At 38.0% G+C, this 17,644-nt stretch overlaps 3 protein-coding genes across 7 annotated transcripts in view; 2 read left to right on the top strand and 1 right to left on the bottom strand.

The window, feature by feature from the left end:
* fut8a (fucosyltransferase 8a (alpha (1,6) fucosyltransferase)) overlaps window positions 1–1,986 on the bottom strand; it is a 68,903-nt gene extending 66,917 nt beyond the window's left edge. Inside the window, 1 exon segment of the mRNA XM_043262937.1 lies at window positions 1,864–1,986. The gene's annotated coding sequence lies outside the window, so the exon portion shown is untranslated.
* dnal1 (dynein, axonemal, light chain 1) lies at window positions 1,300–4,266 on the top strand. Of its 3 annotated transcripts, XM_043262961.1 has the most exons (8): window positions 1,335–1,428; window positions 1,905–1,943; window positions 2,081–2,190; window positions 2,503–2,558; window positions 2,639–2,694; window positions 2,777–2,903; window positions 2,986–3,126; window positions 3,224–4,266. In XM_043262961.1, the coding sequence occupies exons 1-8, from the start codon at window positions 1,426–1,428 to the stop codon at window positions 3,271–3,273; spliced, it is 582 nt and encodes a 193-aa protein (XP_043118896.1). In that variant the 5' UTR covers window positions 1,335–1,425; the 3' UTR covers window positions 3,274–4,266. The 3 variants fall into 3 exon arrangements, with proteins under 3 accessions (XP_043118897.1, XP_043118896.1, XP_043118895.1); XM_043262962.1 differs by lacking the exon at window positions 1,905–1,943 and having other exon boundaries at window positions 1,300–1,428; XM_043262960.1 differs by lacking the exon at window positions 1,335–1,428 and having other exon boundaries at window positions 1,436–1,943.
* A 780-nt stretch (window positions 4,267–5,046) lies between these two features.
* tedc1 (tubulin epsilon and delta complex 1) lies at window positions 5,047–16,126 on the top strand. Of its 3 annotated transcripts, none has more exons than XM_043262941.1 (8): window positions 5,047–5,229; window positions 5,364–5,454; window positions 5,532–5,743; window positions 8,080–8,256; window positions 8,354–8,440; window positions 10,229–10,315; window positions 12,489–12,695; window positions 14,046–16,126. In XM_043262941.1, exons 1-8 carry the CDS (start codon window positions 5,098–5,100, stop codon window positions 14,406–14,408), a joined length of 1,356 nt encoding a protein of 451 aa, XP_043118876.1. In that variant the 5' UTR covers window positions 5,047–5,097; the 3' UTR covers window positions 14,409–16,126. The 3 variants fall into 3 exon arrangements, with proteins under 3 accessions (XP_043118876.1, XP_043118877.1, XP_043118878.1); XM_043262942.1 differs by having other exon boundaries at window positions 5,112–5,240; XM_043262943.1 differs by having other exon boundaries at window positions 5,143–5,284.
* Window positions 16,127–17,644: the final 1,518 nt, after the last annotated feature.

The raw sequence follows: 17,644 nt of genomic DNA, 5'->3' as shown, positions 1-17,644 counted from the left end.
CGCGCGGGGTTGTATTAGAATAGAATAACAAAAAAGACCACTGTTATGCAAATGAAAGCACTCTCGGGGTAGTATAGATTAACGCATATTACATTTCTAATAAAGGTACAGTCTAACGAAAATATAATGCTCGGCGTTTCCATTCTGAACATACTGTACTGGACGCTCAACTCACGTTTGCATTTTATAGCATGACTTAAAAAACATTAATGCGTTGAAAATCATTACTGCATGACATAAAAAGCCAATGACATAAAAAATTGTTACACAAGCTGTTATAATAAACAATTATGAGATGCAAAGTCACGGTTGGGACATAAAGGTTTGAAGTGAGATAAGATAATTATGAGTTAAAGGTTGCATTTCTTTGTCAGAATTGACTCATAATTTTGACTTTTTTTGTAATAATTAACTTTTTGCCCCTTACGAAAATTAATGATTTTATTATAGTAAAACTGTAGTGACCATGGTTTTGTATAATCACAGTTTTACACAAAACACTATGGTTAGTTAAATAAAACCACTTGGTTTGTTTATTAATTTATTTGTTTACTGGATTTAGTTCGTGAGGGGTATTATATTATAATTTACTAAAGCGTGTTTTTTTGTCTTAATGGGTTCCACGTTGGACTGTCATTAAAGACATGTAGAACAAAGCTGAGATTTAGGATTCTAGTTTTGTTCTCTCCCTGTCTGTCTATCTTTCTGTCTGTCTCTCTCTCTTCTCTTTTTCTCTTTCACACACACACACGCGCACGCACACACACACACACACACACACACACACACACACACACACACACACACACACACACACACACACACACCGAGGGCAGTTTGTCTGTAATCTTTGTTACATCACTCCCACCCAGTGGTATGACTGTGGAATCACACCATGAACCGCTAACTGGGTTTTTATAAATCTTAATCAGAATCAGAATCAACTTTATTACCAGGTGTGTTTACACATACGAGGAATTCGTTTTAGTGACAGAAGCTCCAAAAATCAAAGGCCTTTATCTTATAAAAAGGTGAAAATATCAATATGAGATACGGTTCGTAGTATCCTTCGAAGGTCGATAATTAAAAAATAAATAAATAAATAAATAAATATATATATATATATATATATATATATATATATATATATATATATATATATATATATATATATATATATATATTTTTTTTTTTTTTTTTTTTTTTTTAATATTATGTGATATATTGTGTAAAGTCGAATAGTAACAAATGTCTATCTATCTATTTTGCTATTTTCTTTCCTTGCTCGGCTTGTTACATTCTCATGGCAACGCGATCTGTGATGTTTGTGCTGTCACGCGGATACGCGGCTCGCGCCACTCGGAAGCAACGCTTCGCGCACGCGCTTTGAGTCCGGGCAGTTCCATAGCAACCGTAAAGAACAACATGGTGAGTTCCCATCTTTATTTCTGCTTTTAATACCCGTTATCGTGCTATGTTGCAGATGTTAAAATGCGCTGATGAAAATCGGGAGATGAGTTGTTTGTTTTATAATAAAACGAGGCCATTACGCTGGCTGAGAACAGAAGCTGCATCCGTGCCCATCACTTGTGTCAGGCAGCTGGCGGCAGATAAACATTTAGCCACCTCGCTAGCTTTTAGACAATAACAAATGAGGTTTTAAATGTCCAGAGGTTTGGTTTCATCACGTATTAAACAGGCTACACACAGGCTACAGAAGATGTCAGCGTCGAGAGGATAGCAAGCTTAGCACGATAAGTTAATGTTGAAGCGGGTGATTTTACTAACATACAGCGGCATGTTCGTAAAGCTATAGAAAAATGCGTTTTAATATACATATTGTACATGCAAGCATCGTCTTACCTTTCTGTGAGTCGTCACGATTGTATAACGTGTGTTTTCAGGCAAAAGCAACAACTATTAAAGAGGCTCTGGTGAAATGGGTAAAACATTTGTTGTTAATTTAGTTTGTAGATTAACCTTTCCACGTTTTAACTCATTAAAAAAAATCCCAGTAAATGTGTAAGATCTGCTCTCTGTCGGTCAGATTATCCTAATCGATTTTACTTCGTTGTCTAAGGAGGAGAAAACGGGGGAAAAGGCGAGCGAGGCAACAGCAGTAAAGCTTTATGGTCAGATTCCTCCCATCGAAAAAATGGACGCGTCCCTCTCTAATCTTGTCAACTGCGAGTGAGTCTAAATACACAGAAACTTGCGCTTTATTTTAAGGTGTCCTTGTTACAGTGTAATTATACATGTAAGTACTGAGTAATATAAACCAACTATATGCATTTATTATATATTTAGGGTTAGGATAAGGGTTTGATTTGGTGTTACTTGCATGTAAATATGCATCATTTATTTTTATAATAATAGTAAGTACACGTAATGTCTAACAAGGACACCTTAAAATAAAGTGTTACTGTATTTTCTTTAAAAAAACGATGTTGTTGTGTACCAGATATAATAATATATCTGCACTGTATGTTCTGTCCTCCCTAGGAGATTATCCTTGTCTACAAACTGCATTGAAAAAATTGCCAACCTGAATGGTCTAAGTAAGTACACCCCTTAAATGCATACCTGTCGAGTGCATTTGTCACGATTGCTGAACGGTTTATGTAAATGTTTCTCCTAGAAAACCTTAAGATATTATCCTTGGGGCGAAATAACATCAAAAACCTAAATGGACTTGTAAGTAAAGATGCAGAACAATAATGACGACGTTGGAAAGAGAGAATCCGCTTTCTTCTTACTCCTCTTCTGTCCCCCACAGGAGGCAGTGGGTGATACTCTGGAGGAGCTGTGGATCTCTTATAACCTCATAGAAAAACTGAAGGGAATTCACGTCATGAAGAAGCTCAAAGTCTTGTACATGTCTAACAACTTGGTCAAGGAGTGGGGTGAGCGTGGGAAATAGGAAAATAGCAGCTTAGTCACGGTTCATCGAGGTCGAGCATTTTATGAGACCGTTTGTACCCTTAGGGGAGTTTCAGAAGCTGGCCGATCTTCCAGCATTGGCGGACCTCGTATTCGTGGGGAACCCACTAGAAGAAAAGTATTCTGCTGATGGCAACTGGATAGAGGAAGCTACTAAGAGGCTTCCAAAGCTTAAAAAGCTAGACGGTAAGTAGCACAATTAGTTAAACGTGTATTGTGTGTTGATGAGTCCGTGGTTGGAAAAATGACCTTTCGATGATTCCTCGTAATTTTACATTTTTAGGAAACCCCGTTATCAAACGAGAAGAGGAGGAAGGTGAAGGGGAGAGCTAATGCCGTTTCTTTGACTATTCTGAAGTTGGTGCATTTTTATTGTTCAAACACACCAGCATTTTAACTGTTAGACGTCTGTGCAATATTTGCATTTTTTAATTAGGTTTATTTATATGGAACGAAGCTAAAAAGCTAAATCCACTTGTTGAGCTTTAACACTGTTCGAGCAGATCTGAAAAGCACACGCTCGATGCGTTTTGTTAGCCTTAGCACAAGCAGTGGCATACAATCATAATTCAAGGGCCGTGCAGATGATGACAATAATTCTCTAGGCTGTCAAGAAATCCATCGTTACCTTAAAGAACTATTTCTATTTAATCTAACCTGTGCTTAAAAATAATAAGAAGTTATATGCACACCTTTATAATATGGAATGATTTAACATAACTTTCATTCAATTCAGTAAAAAAATAATAACTGACTTGTACATCCACATGAAGGATATATTAAAAGTTAAGAAAGTTAATAACAAAACTTTTCAGGGAGATCAATAATATGTTACATTATACCAGTGAATATAAGCCAGTGACGCTTAAACACACTGGAATGATTGATGAAGTGTGTGGCATAGACATATAACTGTTTCAATTGGTGGTGCTATACTTTAAAAATTCTGAACTTGATTAATAACTGCAAGATTGACGTTTGTAATTCAGTTTGAATGAAACGCCTTTTGTAAATGGCACGGTCTTTTGTAATATATTTGGACATAAGCAAAAATCTATTTGCAGTTATTAGTATAGTTCCATCACTAAGTGTGTTGTTGAGCTGCACAATGAAAGCCTTTTAAGACTTTGTAGCATGTCTCCATAGAGTTACTAATACTGCAATTAAAACATTGTCTGAATTAGTTTCCTATCAACAATTTTGTAAACGTGACTTCGGTTTTATATTTACAAGTTTACGCATGTTTTATTGTTTTTGATCCCTCTACATGTTTTTGTTTACTGTGTTTCAGAAGGAAAAAATAAACTATTTTTGTCCTCTGCTCAAGTTATGTTGTCATTCATTATTATTATTTCCACCATTCCTTTAAATATGCAGTAACAACAAGGTCTCATTTGTTAACACTAGTTAATGCATTAACTAACATAGACTTAGTGACCAATATTTACATATTACAGCATTTATTAGGCACAGCCTTAATGTTCATGTTCATGTTAGTCCAGATTGTGTTGGGTAATGTTTACAGATACAATTGTAAATCTCAAAAGTGCATTAGATGTTAAAATTAAAATGAACTGAGATTAACAAATTGCCCAATGCTAATTTATGCTAACTAATGTTAAGTGTGAGCCATAGGTGTAAACGAAATGTTTTTTTTCGGGGTCAGTAACTAGCCTTAAACAGTAGGGGGCAGTAAAGTTCTTTAAACAACCGTACACAATCTTCCTTTCTCTAATTACTGGATTAGTTACTTGTTTAACTGACTTTATTCCCCAGCGGTGAATGACCTATCATTATTATACTGCTTTTTAATTATTTTTTTCATTACTCGGTTATCACAAACGGTACATATCGACAAAATATGAGATTTGTGAATTTATTTCTTCATGTTAACTATGTGACAACAACATCATGGAGAAAAATATACAACATCAATGAAAAATAAACAAAATAATTCAAAAAGAAAATATACAAAGCAAGCCCGTGCGGTATGACGCACGTATTGAGGTGGGCTGTCTAATTTCCTATTGGTCAGGATTTACGTCAATCACGCAGCGCGCTAAAACAACAACTAATCAAAACGGCGCGAATGACGCTCAACTAGGAAGTGTCTGTTGCCTAACGACCGTTGACGGTGAAAACATACATACGCGTAACATGTCGCGCGAAAAGAGTGTTAAAGTGAAAGAAGTTATTACTTCTCTCTGTAAATTGCTCTCTGTGCTAAGCGTCGAGTCTATACCGACAGCCGATGTATTCAGGAGAGCCAAATTCGACAGAAAAGATGCGGTAAGATCATGGTATTACTTCTCCGTCCATCTTCCTCTCTCTAATTTGATTTAAGGTTAGCATAATTTCAGAGATAATTCATCGTTAGCTAGATCAACCCCGCTCAGTGTGCTAAAAATATGTTGTGCTTTCAGGCAGTGGACATGTGGAGTTTGCTAAGTAGGCTTCTGCGGAGAGCTTTTACTCGGGATTGTGCGTGCCCCGACTCTAAAGACCAAGACTTTGGTAAATTGATAGCTGCCCATAAACGAAGTCCATGTGATACGTTATTGTTCCTTCAAGTCGCAGTGCTGTGCTTGCAGATGTGCAGCTGCTGTTTGTGAGGAGTGCTCTGTGTCACTGTGGCTATGGGGCCCCGTGGGTGGTGGGGTCCCGGCCCCCCGGTCAAAGAGAAGAGGTGGGGAGCCGAGATCTGCTCTTGGCGTTTGGCTGGGTTCTTTCATCGGGCAATCTACTGGACTTCCTTCTCGCCGAGAATGTTCATCAATTAGACACTTTATCATCTGCACCGATGGTGAGACATTGAGTTTTGGTTATCCAAGCAAGGGACAAATGATTACTTTTATCACTTGCATTCCTCTATTTATTTCAAGGGTTATTCTGCATAAGTCCAGCAGAGAGCAGGGTAACTTTATTTTACCTACAGTTGTGCGCGTGGCCAGAACATTGACTTTCTGCCGCTTATTCATGCACGCATGCAAATAAATAAATACAAATATAATATCAAATTCTTATCAGCAGCCTCTCAAGAACATTACACGTGATACTAAACGGTTAACTTGTTCCGTTTGCTTTCGGCTGACTAATCTAATTGACTTTCTAACAAAAAGCAATCGTGAACAAAACACAATAAGTTAAATCCTGTTTGCTTTTAGGATCAATTTTAACGCTGTTTCACTCTTTTTGAAAGTCTAATTGGTTAAATCCGTGAACTTTAATCCAGTGGAGGCTTTCGAAGTGTTGGTTTCAGCTGTTTCAGTAGTCGAGACAAGCATCACTGTTACTTATACCTAAGATTTATAATTATACAGCAACTCATCCTACACCGTCTGTGCTACAGTCATGAGTAATATCCCTCGTGTTTTGTGTTGAGGAGAAGTGTGCCATTACGATTTGAAACAGTCTTACTAAGAATTTGAACCTGGTTGAAGAGAGCGAACAAAATACCCACAAGCTTAATTTAAAGGACTGACCCAAGTCATGTCTAGGAACCAGAATATCAGAGACTTAAAGGTGGGCACTTCTGTTTGGAGCAAACACTCAATAAAGACAAGACCACAGAAAGCACATGGCAACACCCTGAAAATCACTGTGTGGGTGAATTTGGCAACACTACTCAGTTTAGTTTCTGGTTTCACTTCTCTTCTAATTGTCTTATGTATTATATAAAAAATATTTTTCTTATGTGTCATCATAGCCTATCATTAAACATTTTCCTTTTAGTTCTAGTTTTTGTTATAGCATATATGCATGTATGTGATCCTGGGCCACAAAACCTTAAGGCTTAAGTCCCAGCCAGTAATGCATTGTATGGGTCAAAATTATTCATTTTTATTTAATGCCCAAAATCATTGGGATATTAAGTAGAGATTATGTTCCATAGGGATATTTTGTAAATTTCCTACTGTAAGTACACCAAAACTCAATTTTTGATTTGCACATAGTTATGTCTGCACTAAATAGTGCGCTATCCTAACAAAGCATACATGAATGGAAAGCTTATTTGTCCACTTCGCATATTATGTGTACATTTAAATAAAAATCAAATCGATCGATATTGACTGATTGGGTCACATCCTAGTATAATTAGTGTTAATAAGGATTATAATAGGTATCATTAGCATGAATAAACTCCTTACTGGTGCCATTATAACAAAAAGAACCAAACTCTGAAGTAGGTTAAATAATGCAGAATATGTTAATACGTATTTTTACATAATACGACAAAGTGTTGCATTGTTCATGTAGCAAGGATGTGTTAAATTGATCAAAAGTGACAAAGGCATTGCAAATAAATGCAAATGCTCTTTTGAATTTCGTCTTTTCCAAAACAGGAATAAATTAGCACTGATTATGTCTTTGCCTTGCACTGATTTTGTCTTTGCACTGTTTGCACTAGTTTGCACACTTTGCACTTTATGTGGCTAAGACACTGTCTTAGCTCAGTATGTGAATTCTTTTGTATTGTGTATTTTGCTGTAAGTGTGGCTTCATGTAGCACCAGGTCCAGGAGAAACGTTGTCTCATTTCACTATGTACTGCACAGCTATATGTAGTTGAAATTACAATAAAAAGCCACTTGACTTGACTTGATTAGCCAACATTTTGAAATAGAAAACAAATATTAAATTACAATAACATAGTACAAGTTTTTATTGTATTGTTAACCAAATACATGTAGCCTTGGTGAGCATAAGAAACTTCTTTAAAAAAAAAGTACTGATGCCAAACTTTTAAAAAGCAATTTAATATTTGACTATGATTACCAGCCAAACAATCAAAAAAATTAACATATTTTTTTGAACAGATTTTCCCTAAATAGGTAAATTAATGATGTGTTAAGCTGTTAATTACAAAAATATCAAAACATTATTATTAGTTTAAGGCAACAGCCCCAAGTACAAATTCCAGTTTTGCAAAAGCAAAATCTCCCCTGGAACCAGCTTTGGGTTCATGCCTCCCTCGGGGTTAAATCATAAAACCTTAATCTACTAAGGATTTCTTTTATCTTTACTTTTGTATTGTAGGATTTGTAATACTAGATTTCCCTCCAGTTGTTTCAGTATTATTAGAATGATGCTTGATGGCTACTGTAATGATTTTTTCATGTAACATTTGTGATCGTGTAAGATCACCCAGGGTCTAACACCAGGAAAGATTGACATAGCGGCACATGCTCTAGGAGTGGATACCACAATGAAGAAGGACCAGGTGCTACAGGCACTGCAGTGGCAATATGGGAAACTAAGGCTCCAGTGGAAGAGCTTACTCTCAGCCCAGGAAGAGAGGTCCAAATTCACCCACAGGGCAAGTCACCAAAAATATGATGTACAATGATGGTGAAAAGAGCAGATTTACATGTCAATGCAGAAATGCAGTAATATCCTGTGTTTTCTTTCTCTAGGTTATCTCCAATATCCGCTCCTCTTCTTTCTGTCAGCCTCACTCCACTGATTCCCATCATGACAACACATCAACTGCTCTTGACAAGGTGACATGAAAATGCTTGAACATTTTAATGAAGTATTGGCACGAGATCTTGTAGGTCTCAGGATTTGTGCGTTAAATGCTGGGCAAGTTCAGCCCCTGATCATTGTTATTACATGACAAGCGACGCCTTTGCTAATTTAGATTCTCTCCAGAGATTTCTTGTCACATTTGCATTCCTTTGGTGTACGGTAAGTGCTTCTATCCGTCATCAGAGCATATGGTGATCAGTGCTCGATAATAACCGCCGTAAGCTAGGTAACAAGCTCATTTCAATCGGCGAATGATTGCACGCAGCTGTCAATGTGTTTTTCATCCCCTGGCTTATTCTGGAGAAGCTTGTAATGAAGCATCCACCTCTATGTACCTGCCGCCCCATGCTTTGGTGTGACAGATTGACAAGGTGGGAAATCCTGCTTGTTTGAAGAGTGTGGATCTTGATCTTTAAAGTCAAAAGGCCCACGCTCTCCTGTTCCCTTCCTCTTTCCCTTGCTCTTTAGAGGCTTTGTAAGAGTATTTTATCTCTGGGAAAAAGTCTACCTTCTGACATCTAACGAAGAGGCTGTTTTTGTCAGAAAGGTTGTTTAGAGTGTATAAAAAAGTGTGAAAGAGAACAGGTGGTATATAAAGAGAGGGAATAAGACAGTGAAAAAGAGATATTATGAATGCCTTTTAGGTCCTGGTCCTGGATTCTTTTTTCCTGTAAAAGAAAAAAAGAAGAAAGATTTCAAACAGTCATTGTAGCGCAGGCAAAATGTTAAAGTGCAAAATACAGTAAAAACTTATTTCTAATCTAGTAAACCCAGTCATGGAATTTTAAAATGTAAGAATATTTAATTTCACATATATATATACTGTATATATATATGTGTGTGTGTGTGTGTGTGTATTAAATAGATAAATAAAACTAACATTTAATAAACTGATTATGCAGATGACTCCATGTTGAATCAGCATTTTAATTCATTAATGGGAATGGAGGGTTGTAAGAACTGGTGTGTGCAAACAACTTTTATTCCCACACTCATGAATAGTAAGACACATAGAACAGACATGAAATTGGCCAACTAACACATAATTTGACAACTTAATGACTTCACTATATTATATGAAATAAATAACCAATGACCAACTTCTTTTTGTAGGGCTCGTTGGTCATTGTAGTCGTTAGTGAAGGGCTTGGAGCAGTGCACATTCTTATGGTGTCATCAGCCAATCTGTGTTGTCATGACATACATTTTTTCTGTAGCTTCACAGTAATTAGTCATGTACGGCTCAGGTAATTGGCTCAAAACAACCTAGCGGCAGAGCCGAGCACCCAAGAGGCAAGATGTCAGATTTTGAATCGCATACATCAGGGGTGTCCTGCTTCTTAGCTTTCTCCAGGTATTCTCCAGCTTTTTCCTGACCTTGGTCTGTCAGACTTGACTGTGTGAAGTATACAGTGTGGGATGTGTTGAGACACAGGCTAATAGATCTCTCTTCTCAAGCCATGTAAGTTACGGTGGGCAGCTCAGGGATCTCTCTAGCTCCCTATTGCCCTTCAGCCTGTGTGGGGTGCTGAGAAGAGTTATCAGCCTAAGTCCCTGGAGCGCTTCTGTACAACCGCGGAGATGTGAGGTATTAGCTGAGCTCCTACAGGGAAAAAATTGCCCATGAGTACAGATCAAAGCTGCTGCCAAGCGTGCACAAAACTGTACTTGCACTGCAGAGCCACTGGGGGTTTTATTGTTTTAAAAACAACAGAGCTTCTTTGCGTGTAATCAGGATTTATTCTTTCGTTTTATTTCAGGAGTTGGAGCGGATACAAGCATTGAATGGAATTCTGGAGGCGTATCTGGATTGGAAACTCCATGAACCTTTATTCTGGTGCTGGATGGTACGTCTACTGTGTTCCACACAGAAATGAATTTGAGATTCAAACTCACGCTCCTTTATCAAATATTCTGTTTGTTCACGCTGTCACATTGCAGTTCAGCCCCAGGTATTTATGCATGGCCGGTTCATCCTGACAGATGTGTGAGATTTTCAGCACGACCGATTTAGTTTACTCTGAAAAGTTACCAGTGATGCTAAATCTAATATGTATATTATCCTACCGTTGTTTGAGAGCCAGACTGCCGCTTTGCCCGCAGTAACCTTGCCCAGCTTTGAGTTGTCACTCACAGTGATGCACTAGCGCTCTAGGACTCTGAATCTGGCAGACAAGAGCCCTCACTCACACTGGCACCTCTCCAATTTGAAATGAAGTTGTAAAGAAGTCCCCGGCTAGCAGAAGTGGGTCCTGAGCACTTGGCAGAGGTTTCATTTTTCACTCGCAGTGTGCATTTTGAAGTAAAAAGGGATGTTTTAACTGCTATTCAGTTAGAGTGGTGAGCTCATGGGTGTCTTTGAGTTGGACAAATGGAGGAGGGCTTTTTGTTTTGCCACTTCCAGCACATAATACTATTGAAATGATTACTTTCTCTTATGGTTCTTTTATGTTGAGCTTCAATAAAAGTCGATATAAGATGCACAATCAGAATAAAGCGCATTGTTGCAATTACAATAAGCTCTATCAAATTGAGTTGTAGAAATACTTTAAACCCTGTTAATTCAATTTTTGGAGCCTTTTAGTGAGAAATTCAATCTAGACTTTTGAAACGCAGACAAAAGTTCCCCGGTCCAAAGAACAGGAAGAAGGGGAATGGAAATCAAATAGCATGCCCACCGTATCAATGGGAAATCTATAGTCCTTGATGAAAGCCAAACATTTTGTGGATGGAGTGCTATTTGGGCAGGATTGTTTTGTCACTGTCCACACAAGAGTGATGGAAGTGGCTCTTAAGCTTCAGCTATTGGTTGAGCCGCTGTTGATTAGCACAGGTTCTTAAAGAATTGATTTTCTTTGCAGGTGCTCACACAAAGTCTGACTTTGAGCAAACTGGATCATCTACCCAAAACACTTTTACAGAGTTATTCTGGGAATTTTGCAGCAGAACTGTTTTAACAAGAAAACAACCAGTGGTGCTTGCTGTTGTTATTTCTCATATGTAGGGCTGTTAGTTTTTATTAAAATCCTTTAGCCCACACCAAAGAGGAGAATTTCAATGATAACCATAACTATACATTTTTAATAATCGTTCAAATACAGCATGCAATTATTCTTGGTATGAAAAGCTTAATCTTAAGCAAATTTGTCACTTCTATTTGAGAGTTTATGAGTGAAAGATGAGGGTATAGAGAGTTTGCTAACATTTTACCTTTTTGTTATTTTTGAGCAAAACAATGAACAGTTGGTTCTGCTTGTAAAAATCCTAATTATTTTCTCTGTAGAGGAATTGAGTTTTAACGATTTTTTTCTGCATGATTCTGCAAAGAAGTCTCCACCAATCAGAGAAACACTGTAAGCAAGTTGTACTTAAAAATAAACTCTTCAGTGACCACCCGCTCCCATGAAGCACTGCAAATTATATAATATAGTCAATGTCACTACAAATAAAATGTTAGTATTTTATAAATAGATTGTTAAGCAACTTTAAATCAAATAGTTTTTAATGTGATCTATGACATTCACAGATCTTCATGGCATTGTGTTGTATCTTTATTTACGCAGCATTGTATCTTCGCCTTTTTGCTTTAAATTAAAGTTTGTAGTGTTGGTTTGGTTCATGACTTATCAAAAATTTCTATTGGATTGTCAGTATATAATGGCTTGACACTAATTTGTTTCAAACCAAAAACAATATACAGTGGAGGTCTCTCTGTTTTTTTTGCATAGCTAAGCACAACTCATTTTACTCAGAAAAAATAAAAAGCAAGTTAAATTGTGATCGATTGCACATTAAAGAGAAACCTGACAAAAACTCCCAGTATGCATGTTCTGATTGTAAATGAGAAACAGCAGCAAACAACAAAGTCTTCTTATAGCTCTTTAGTAAATGAATCCAAAGACTGTGTAATTCTTTTAGCAGATCCAGCTGATTTGGCATGGCTTGAGCACAATGCATCTCAATTGTGTCAGAAGGGGTTCCTGACAGACCTGTTGCACTTATGCCTTTGTCTCTGTGCAGGACAGCGTGATCGACAGCTCCCTCGCCGATGCATCTGAGGAGGAGCCCATCGATTGGCCACCAGGGGAGCAGGCTGTCACGGTGAGGTGTCCCCACGGCGACGAGACCAGGAGAGTAGTCAGACAACTTGACAAGATGTTGCTAAGGCTGCAGACAGAACTGAGAGCCAGAAGAATAGAGCAGTCCACTCTCACACTCACCTCACAGGTAATAACCGGCCAGCAGGTGAGATCCACCAGCATAAGTGCCGACGGGAAGGCTTCAAACTTATAATAAGGTCAGGATTGCACTCCTTGAAGTTTATAAAGTTTTGAAATTCAAGCTCTGTCAGTTTTGGTGCCTGAGATGTTGACAGTCGAAATGTAAGGATTTTTTATAAACTCAGTCCTACCTCATTGATATGTTCATCACATCATCCTTTACTCCTTGTTACCTTCCAGTTTAATATCGAAGTGGTTTTAATTTACATAGAATATTGGTACAGCAACAATATGCATACATAATGACAAAGAAGATATTAATTATTAATAAAAAAAAAATCTAAATTGTTATATGCTCTCATTACAAATATTTCATGTGGTAATTAATTCTAATAATAACAACAATATATTTTTATTAATAATAACAGGTCTTAAATAAACTACCTAAATGGCTTAATGACTGTAATTAAATTAAAGGGAAATTCTGTCATTAGTTTCTCAACCTTTACGGCGTTCCAAACCTGTTAGATCTTCATTTATCTTCAGAACACAAAGTTATTTTAGTTTTTTTTTGTGCACAAAAAGTATTCTTGTCGCTTCATAAAAATTATGGTTATGTCGCATGGGCTATTTTGACAATTCTGGGCCTTGAACATGGTAGTACCCTTGCTGTCTAAGGAGGGTCAGAAGCTTGGATTTCATTAAAGATTTCTTAATTTGTGTTCCAAAGATGAACGAAGGTCATCTGGGTTTGGAACGACGTGAAGGTGAGTAGATGATGACAGAATTTTCTTTTTTGGATGAAATATTCCTTTAATTATAATCATCATTATTAGTGTTATAATCTTTGGGTTTCCATAGATACCAATTCTTCATTTGTTCTGTGCATGTGGAACTTTCTTCATCATATTTTACTACCTGTTCAGAGGTTCTTCAAGCAGATTCGAGAGGTGTTTTAATGTCTCCTATAATGAGTTAGGGTAGTGCTAAAAGAATGATAAAAACTAGGTCATCTCATCATTGCATTCTTTTATTGTCTGAATAAATTACACTTCATTGTATGAAAATTCAATGTGGTTGTTCCAGTGAATAATTAGGTGGTCTTTGTGATGTGGTAGATCTAACCTGTTACGATACATGACCGCCTGCCAGAGTCTGACACTGAAATTTCTTCACATCAATTCTAAACACATTCCTTAGTGATGCAAGAGATATACACTGACATTTCTACTCCCACGTACTTGTTCATCCAGGTTACCGCAATACCTTTCTTTTTGATATTAGTATCCATTTGATGTTTGATCAGTATTCCGGTCTGTTGAAATCAGTAATCTTAACAAGCTCTCGTTCTCATTAGGCGGGACGTCAAGGGGCTTCTCGGCTCTCTGAAAGTCAGAGAATGGAGGTGGAGAAGAAGGTTTCAGTCTATTTACAGGGTCTACGTCTTACTAACACCTCCGCAATCGCATCAAGGGGCTTTTTGCCATGTCTGCAGGATCCACAGCCCACAAAGCCAACTCACAGGTTCCACACCGGAGAACCTGGCCTGGCAGTGACAGCTGGGAAGCTCCAGGCGTCGACGGCTCTGGATGAGCTGAGGGAGAGGGAGGCTGTACTGCAGTGGCAGCTGGAACGATTGAGGCGAAATATGAGAATGGAAATTCAGAGACAGGCCAGCACAATGGAAGGGATGGTTCTCATCCCACCACTTAAGAGATAAACACACTTTTCGCGTCACTATATGCACTGCGATTCTGGCTGCATTTTGAGTCCCTGAAGGTGTACATACTACATTTCTTTTCATTGGAATTAAAACACTAACGTCATTTGGAATTAGAGAATGCTTTGTTGTTCATTTTTATGTATTTAAAAAGACTGCCGCTATGTGAATGTGTGTGCATGGGAAAAAAAAACAAAACAAAGAAACTTCAAGGGCATTTCATCTATACTTCAATACTCGCACTGAAAATATTATTTTGACTACTCGAATGCATCAAGCCACACTCTGAAAAACAACACTAATGACTCAGACTCAAGCAAATGGCTGACCTCTGTACTTGCGTGTACTTTGCGGTGTGCTAGAGAAAATGGAAGACATTTGAAATCATTTTTTTTTTATGCATGCCACTTCTAGAGAGCAAAACAGCCTGCAGTTTCCAAAGTAGGTCATTCTTTCAGTTGCTTTGCGAAACCTGTGAAAGTTTGGATCGAAGTTTGGGGAAAAAAATCAAACCCCAGTAATGATTAGCAGCTCCCTGCAGAGATCTGAACCCAGTTTTACTGAGCTGTTCATAACATGAGAGGATTTCGCCTTTCAAGGCCAAGTCAGTTACTACCAGCCAATTGGTGTGGTCTCAATTACATTTGTAAAGCTGTAAACAAACTAGGTGTGTGAGATAACATGAGCTGTTGGGCAAACTAAAGATGCTGGCACAGGCTGCTGTATTAGCTGATTAAGAAAGTCATTTCCAACACCGATTTTCATTAGGATTATAAGAAGAAATCCTAATCTAGACGCTGTACAGAGCATGACGAGTTCTAAAAGGATTTTCTCTCCATTACCTTCGGCCTTCTTATCTAGGCCGGAATTGCTGTTTACAACTGAGGGAATGCAAACACACTGACTCGGCGGGTCCATTTCCCTGATGTTTGATGTGTGCTCTAAATGAACTGAGATTCATGTAGCTGGAATTTAAGGTTATAATTATGCTATTATCAAGAGAGTCAACCAGTGTCAAGACAGGAACTGGTGTGGGTGGGTTCCTCTCTACCTGGAGCTCTCTGATGAATATTTCAATAATTATATGCTGCAGATGTGTGAAACGCGGCCTAAGTGACGCATTTTCTCTTGGGCATCAATATTAATAGGTTGCAGTTTTCACACTTCATGTGTAAGGTGGTGCTGCATGGCAGAATTGTCGCAGAAGTGGCTCGGCAAATAGAGTTTCAAAGCTGAATCTTCTTTTTTTTTTGTAAACTGAACGCACAATGAAAACGTAGTTTCACATATATATCAGCTTGTATTTTACAGAATGGTCTTTTAATAAACAATTTAAAATAATAATGAAGAACTACTACATCTTTTGGGGTAAGTCTTTAGATTTACACAATAGCCTCATCTTAAGATAGTAAACTCTCCCGACAATGCAGACTTTTTAATGCATTTGCTGGCAAAACCGGAAAGTACTTTATCATCTGGCCGGCTCTAATCTGATTGGCTGATTTGTATACAACTTCCCTGATGCACACAGATTTTTTTTATTTGTTTTTAATCAGCTTGGAACGTGGACATCTTCCAAATCTGAATTTTCCAGAGTTTACAAGATAAGCGGCATCAAATGTTTGTTTGAAGCACTTGTTATTTTAGTGTTACTGGTACTGTTATAGTTTGTTAATATTCCAAAAAAAAAATAAATAATTTGAATTTTGATGTCTTTATTTTAATGTAATTTTTTTAAAAAAAATTAGTTTTAGGATCTTTTAATTATTTTAGTAGTTAAAGTTAAAGTTTTATTTTTTATATATATTTCGCATTCCGTATTTTAGTTATATGGTCTGCGGATGTGATATCAGACGCTGCGTTCATTTCATCCAAAACTTTAAAAACGAACAAATTCCTACATTATTTAATCATTATTTTATCTAAAACATTTTTCTATACGTTTCCGCATTTCAGCCCATATCTAAACATACAAAAACCATGTTAAATATCTGTGAATCATAATTGGGATCAGGCTGTTAGGATTTGTAAATTATTTATACCATTTGGATATAAATAAAGTCTCTTGCCTCGTGTAAATAAATTTCGTGATGATCAAGAGCAGTCTGTAATAGTTTCTCCAATAACCACTTTATAATTTATGTCCGTTATCAAAGGAACTACTCAACGTGGCAACCCAGAAATCACAGCTGGCTGTCTGTGCTAGAGCTCATGTTGGCGTTGCTCTAATGTGCTGCAGATGCAGGCCCAAAATCACTGCTGTCTGCTAGTCCTCTTAGTCAGAAGCCTGATTAGACCCATCCCTGGAGCTCCGAAGTCATTCTTCCAGCACACATCCAAGCCAGTCCCAGCACTCTTTACTTATTGCAAAACGGCAGCTTCCATCTGGGGATGAGCATGGCACCGTAGTGTCACAAATGAGAGCGTGGCACAGACAGACAGTGTTTCTGAAGGCACGGTGCCTAATGGAAGGCGACAGGGTCAGTGCGGCACCGCTGCTCATTTCGACAGGAGGCCATTAGAGAAGGCGTTGCCGCGATGCCTTCAAAAGGTACTCGGCTGGAAAGAGAGAAAGAGACTTGAGCCATCCTTCACGGAGGTAGAGCAGGCCGCTTTACCCTCGAGAACCCTGATGTACGATGGGACCTTGCTAAGTACCCACAGTGCAGAACTACAGAGCGTTTTGCAAGAATCGCCTTGGAATGTATCTTTTTAATTGGCTAAATTGTGTCTCTCTTTGCTGCGCGTGTTGCAAGCAGGGGGTCGAGAGGGCACGACTTCGAGTTTTGTCAGAGATCTTGAGCGGTGTGCGTGTGTGCGCGAGCGGAAAGATGCAGCAGATTAATTAATGAAGCCGAGGTGTTTGGTACACAGGGATGATGCCTCGCTTTCATCTTCTTTCAAAGGTGTAAGAACACAAAAGCCATCTAACCGTCAGTGCCAGATTTAGTGACAGCGGAAAAATGAAGAGTTTACCGCAGGCGGAGGGTTTGAACCTTTCATAAAACATAGAATATAGCAGCCTCCGCAGCTCAGGGACATAATGCAGATAAGAAAGTACGTCAGGATGGAGAAATGTTTATGAGTTCATCAAATACAGACGCACGAAGTGTGATTTATTGGGAGCTGGTGCTTTATTGGGAGCTTCTAGCTAGTATTTCACTGAAAATCTCTTCTGAGCGTATATCTCCATGTTGTGATATTGTAGTGCAAGAAGTTTTTAAAGCGGGGTTCAG

This window comes from Puntigrus tetrazona, chromosome 17 (assembly GCF_018831695.1).
Source record: "Puntigrus tetrazona isolate hp1 chromosome 17, ASM1883169v1, whole genome shotgun sequence".
Classification (NCBI taxonomy): domain Eukaryota; kingdom Metazoa; phylum Chordata; class Actinopteri; order Cypriniformes; family Cyprinidae; genus Puntigrus; species Puntigrus tetrazona.
This window is presented reverse-complemented; position numbering and strand designations above follow the sequence as displayed.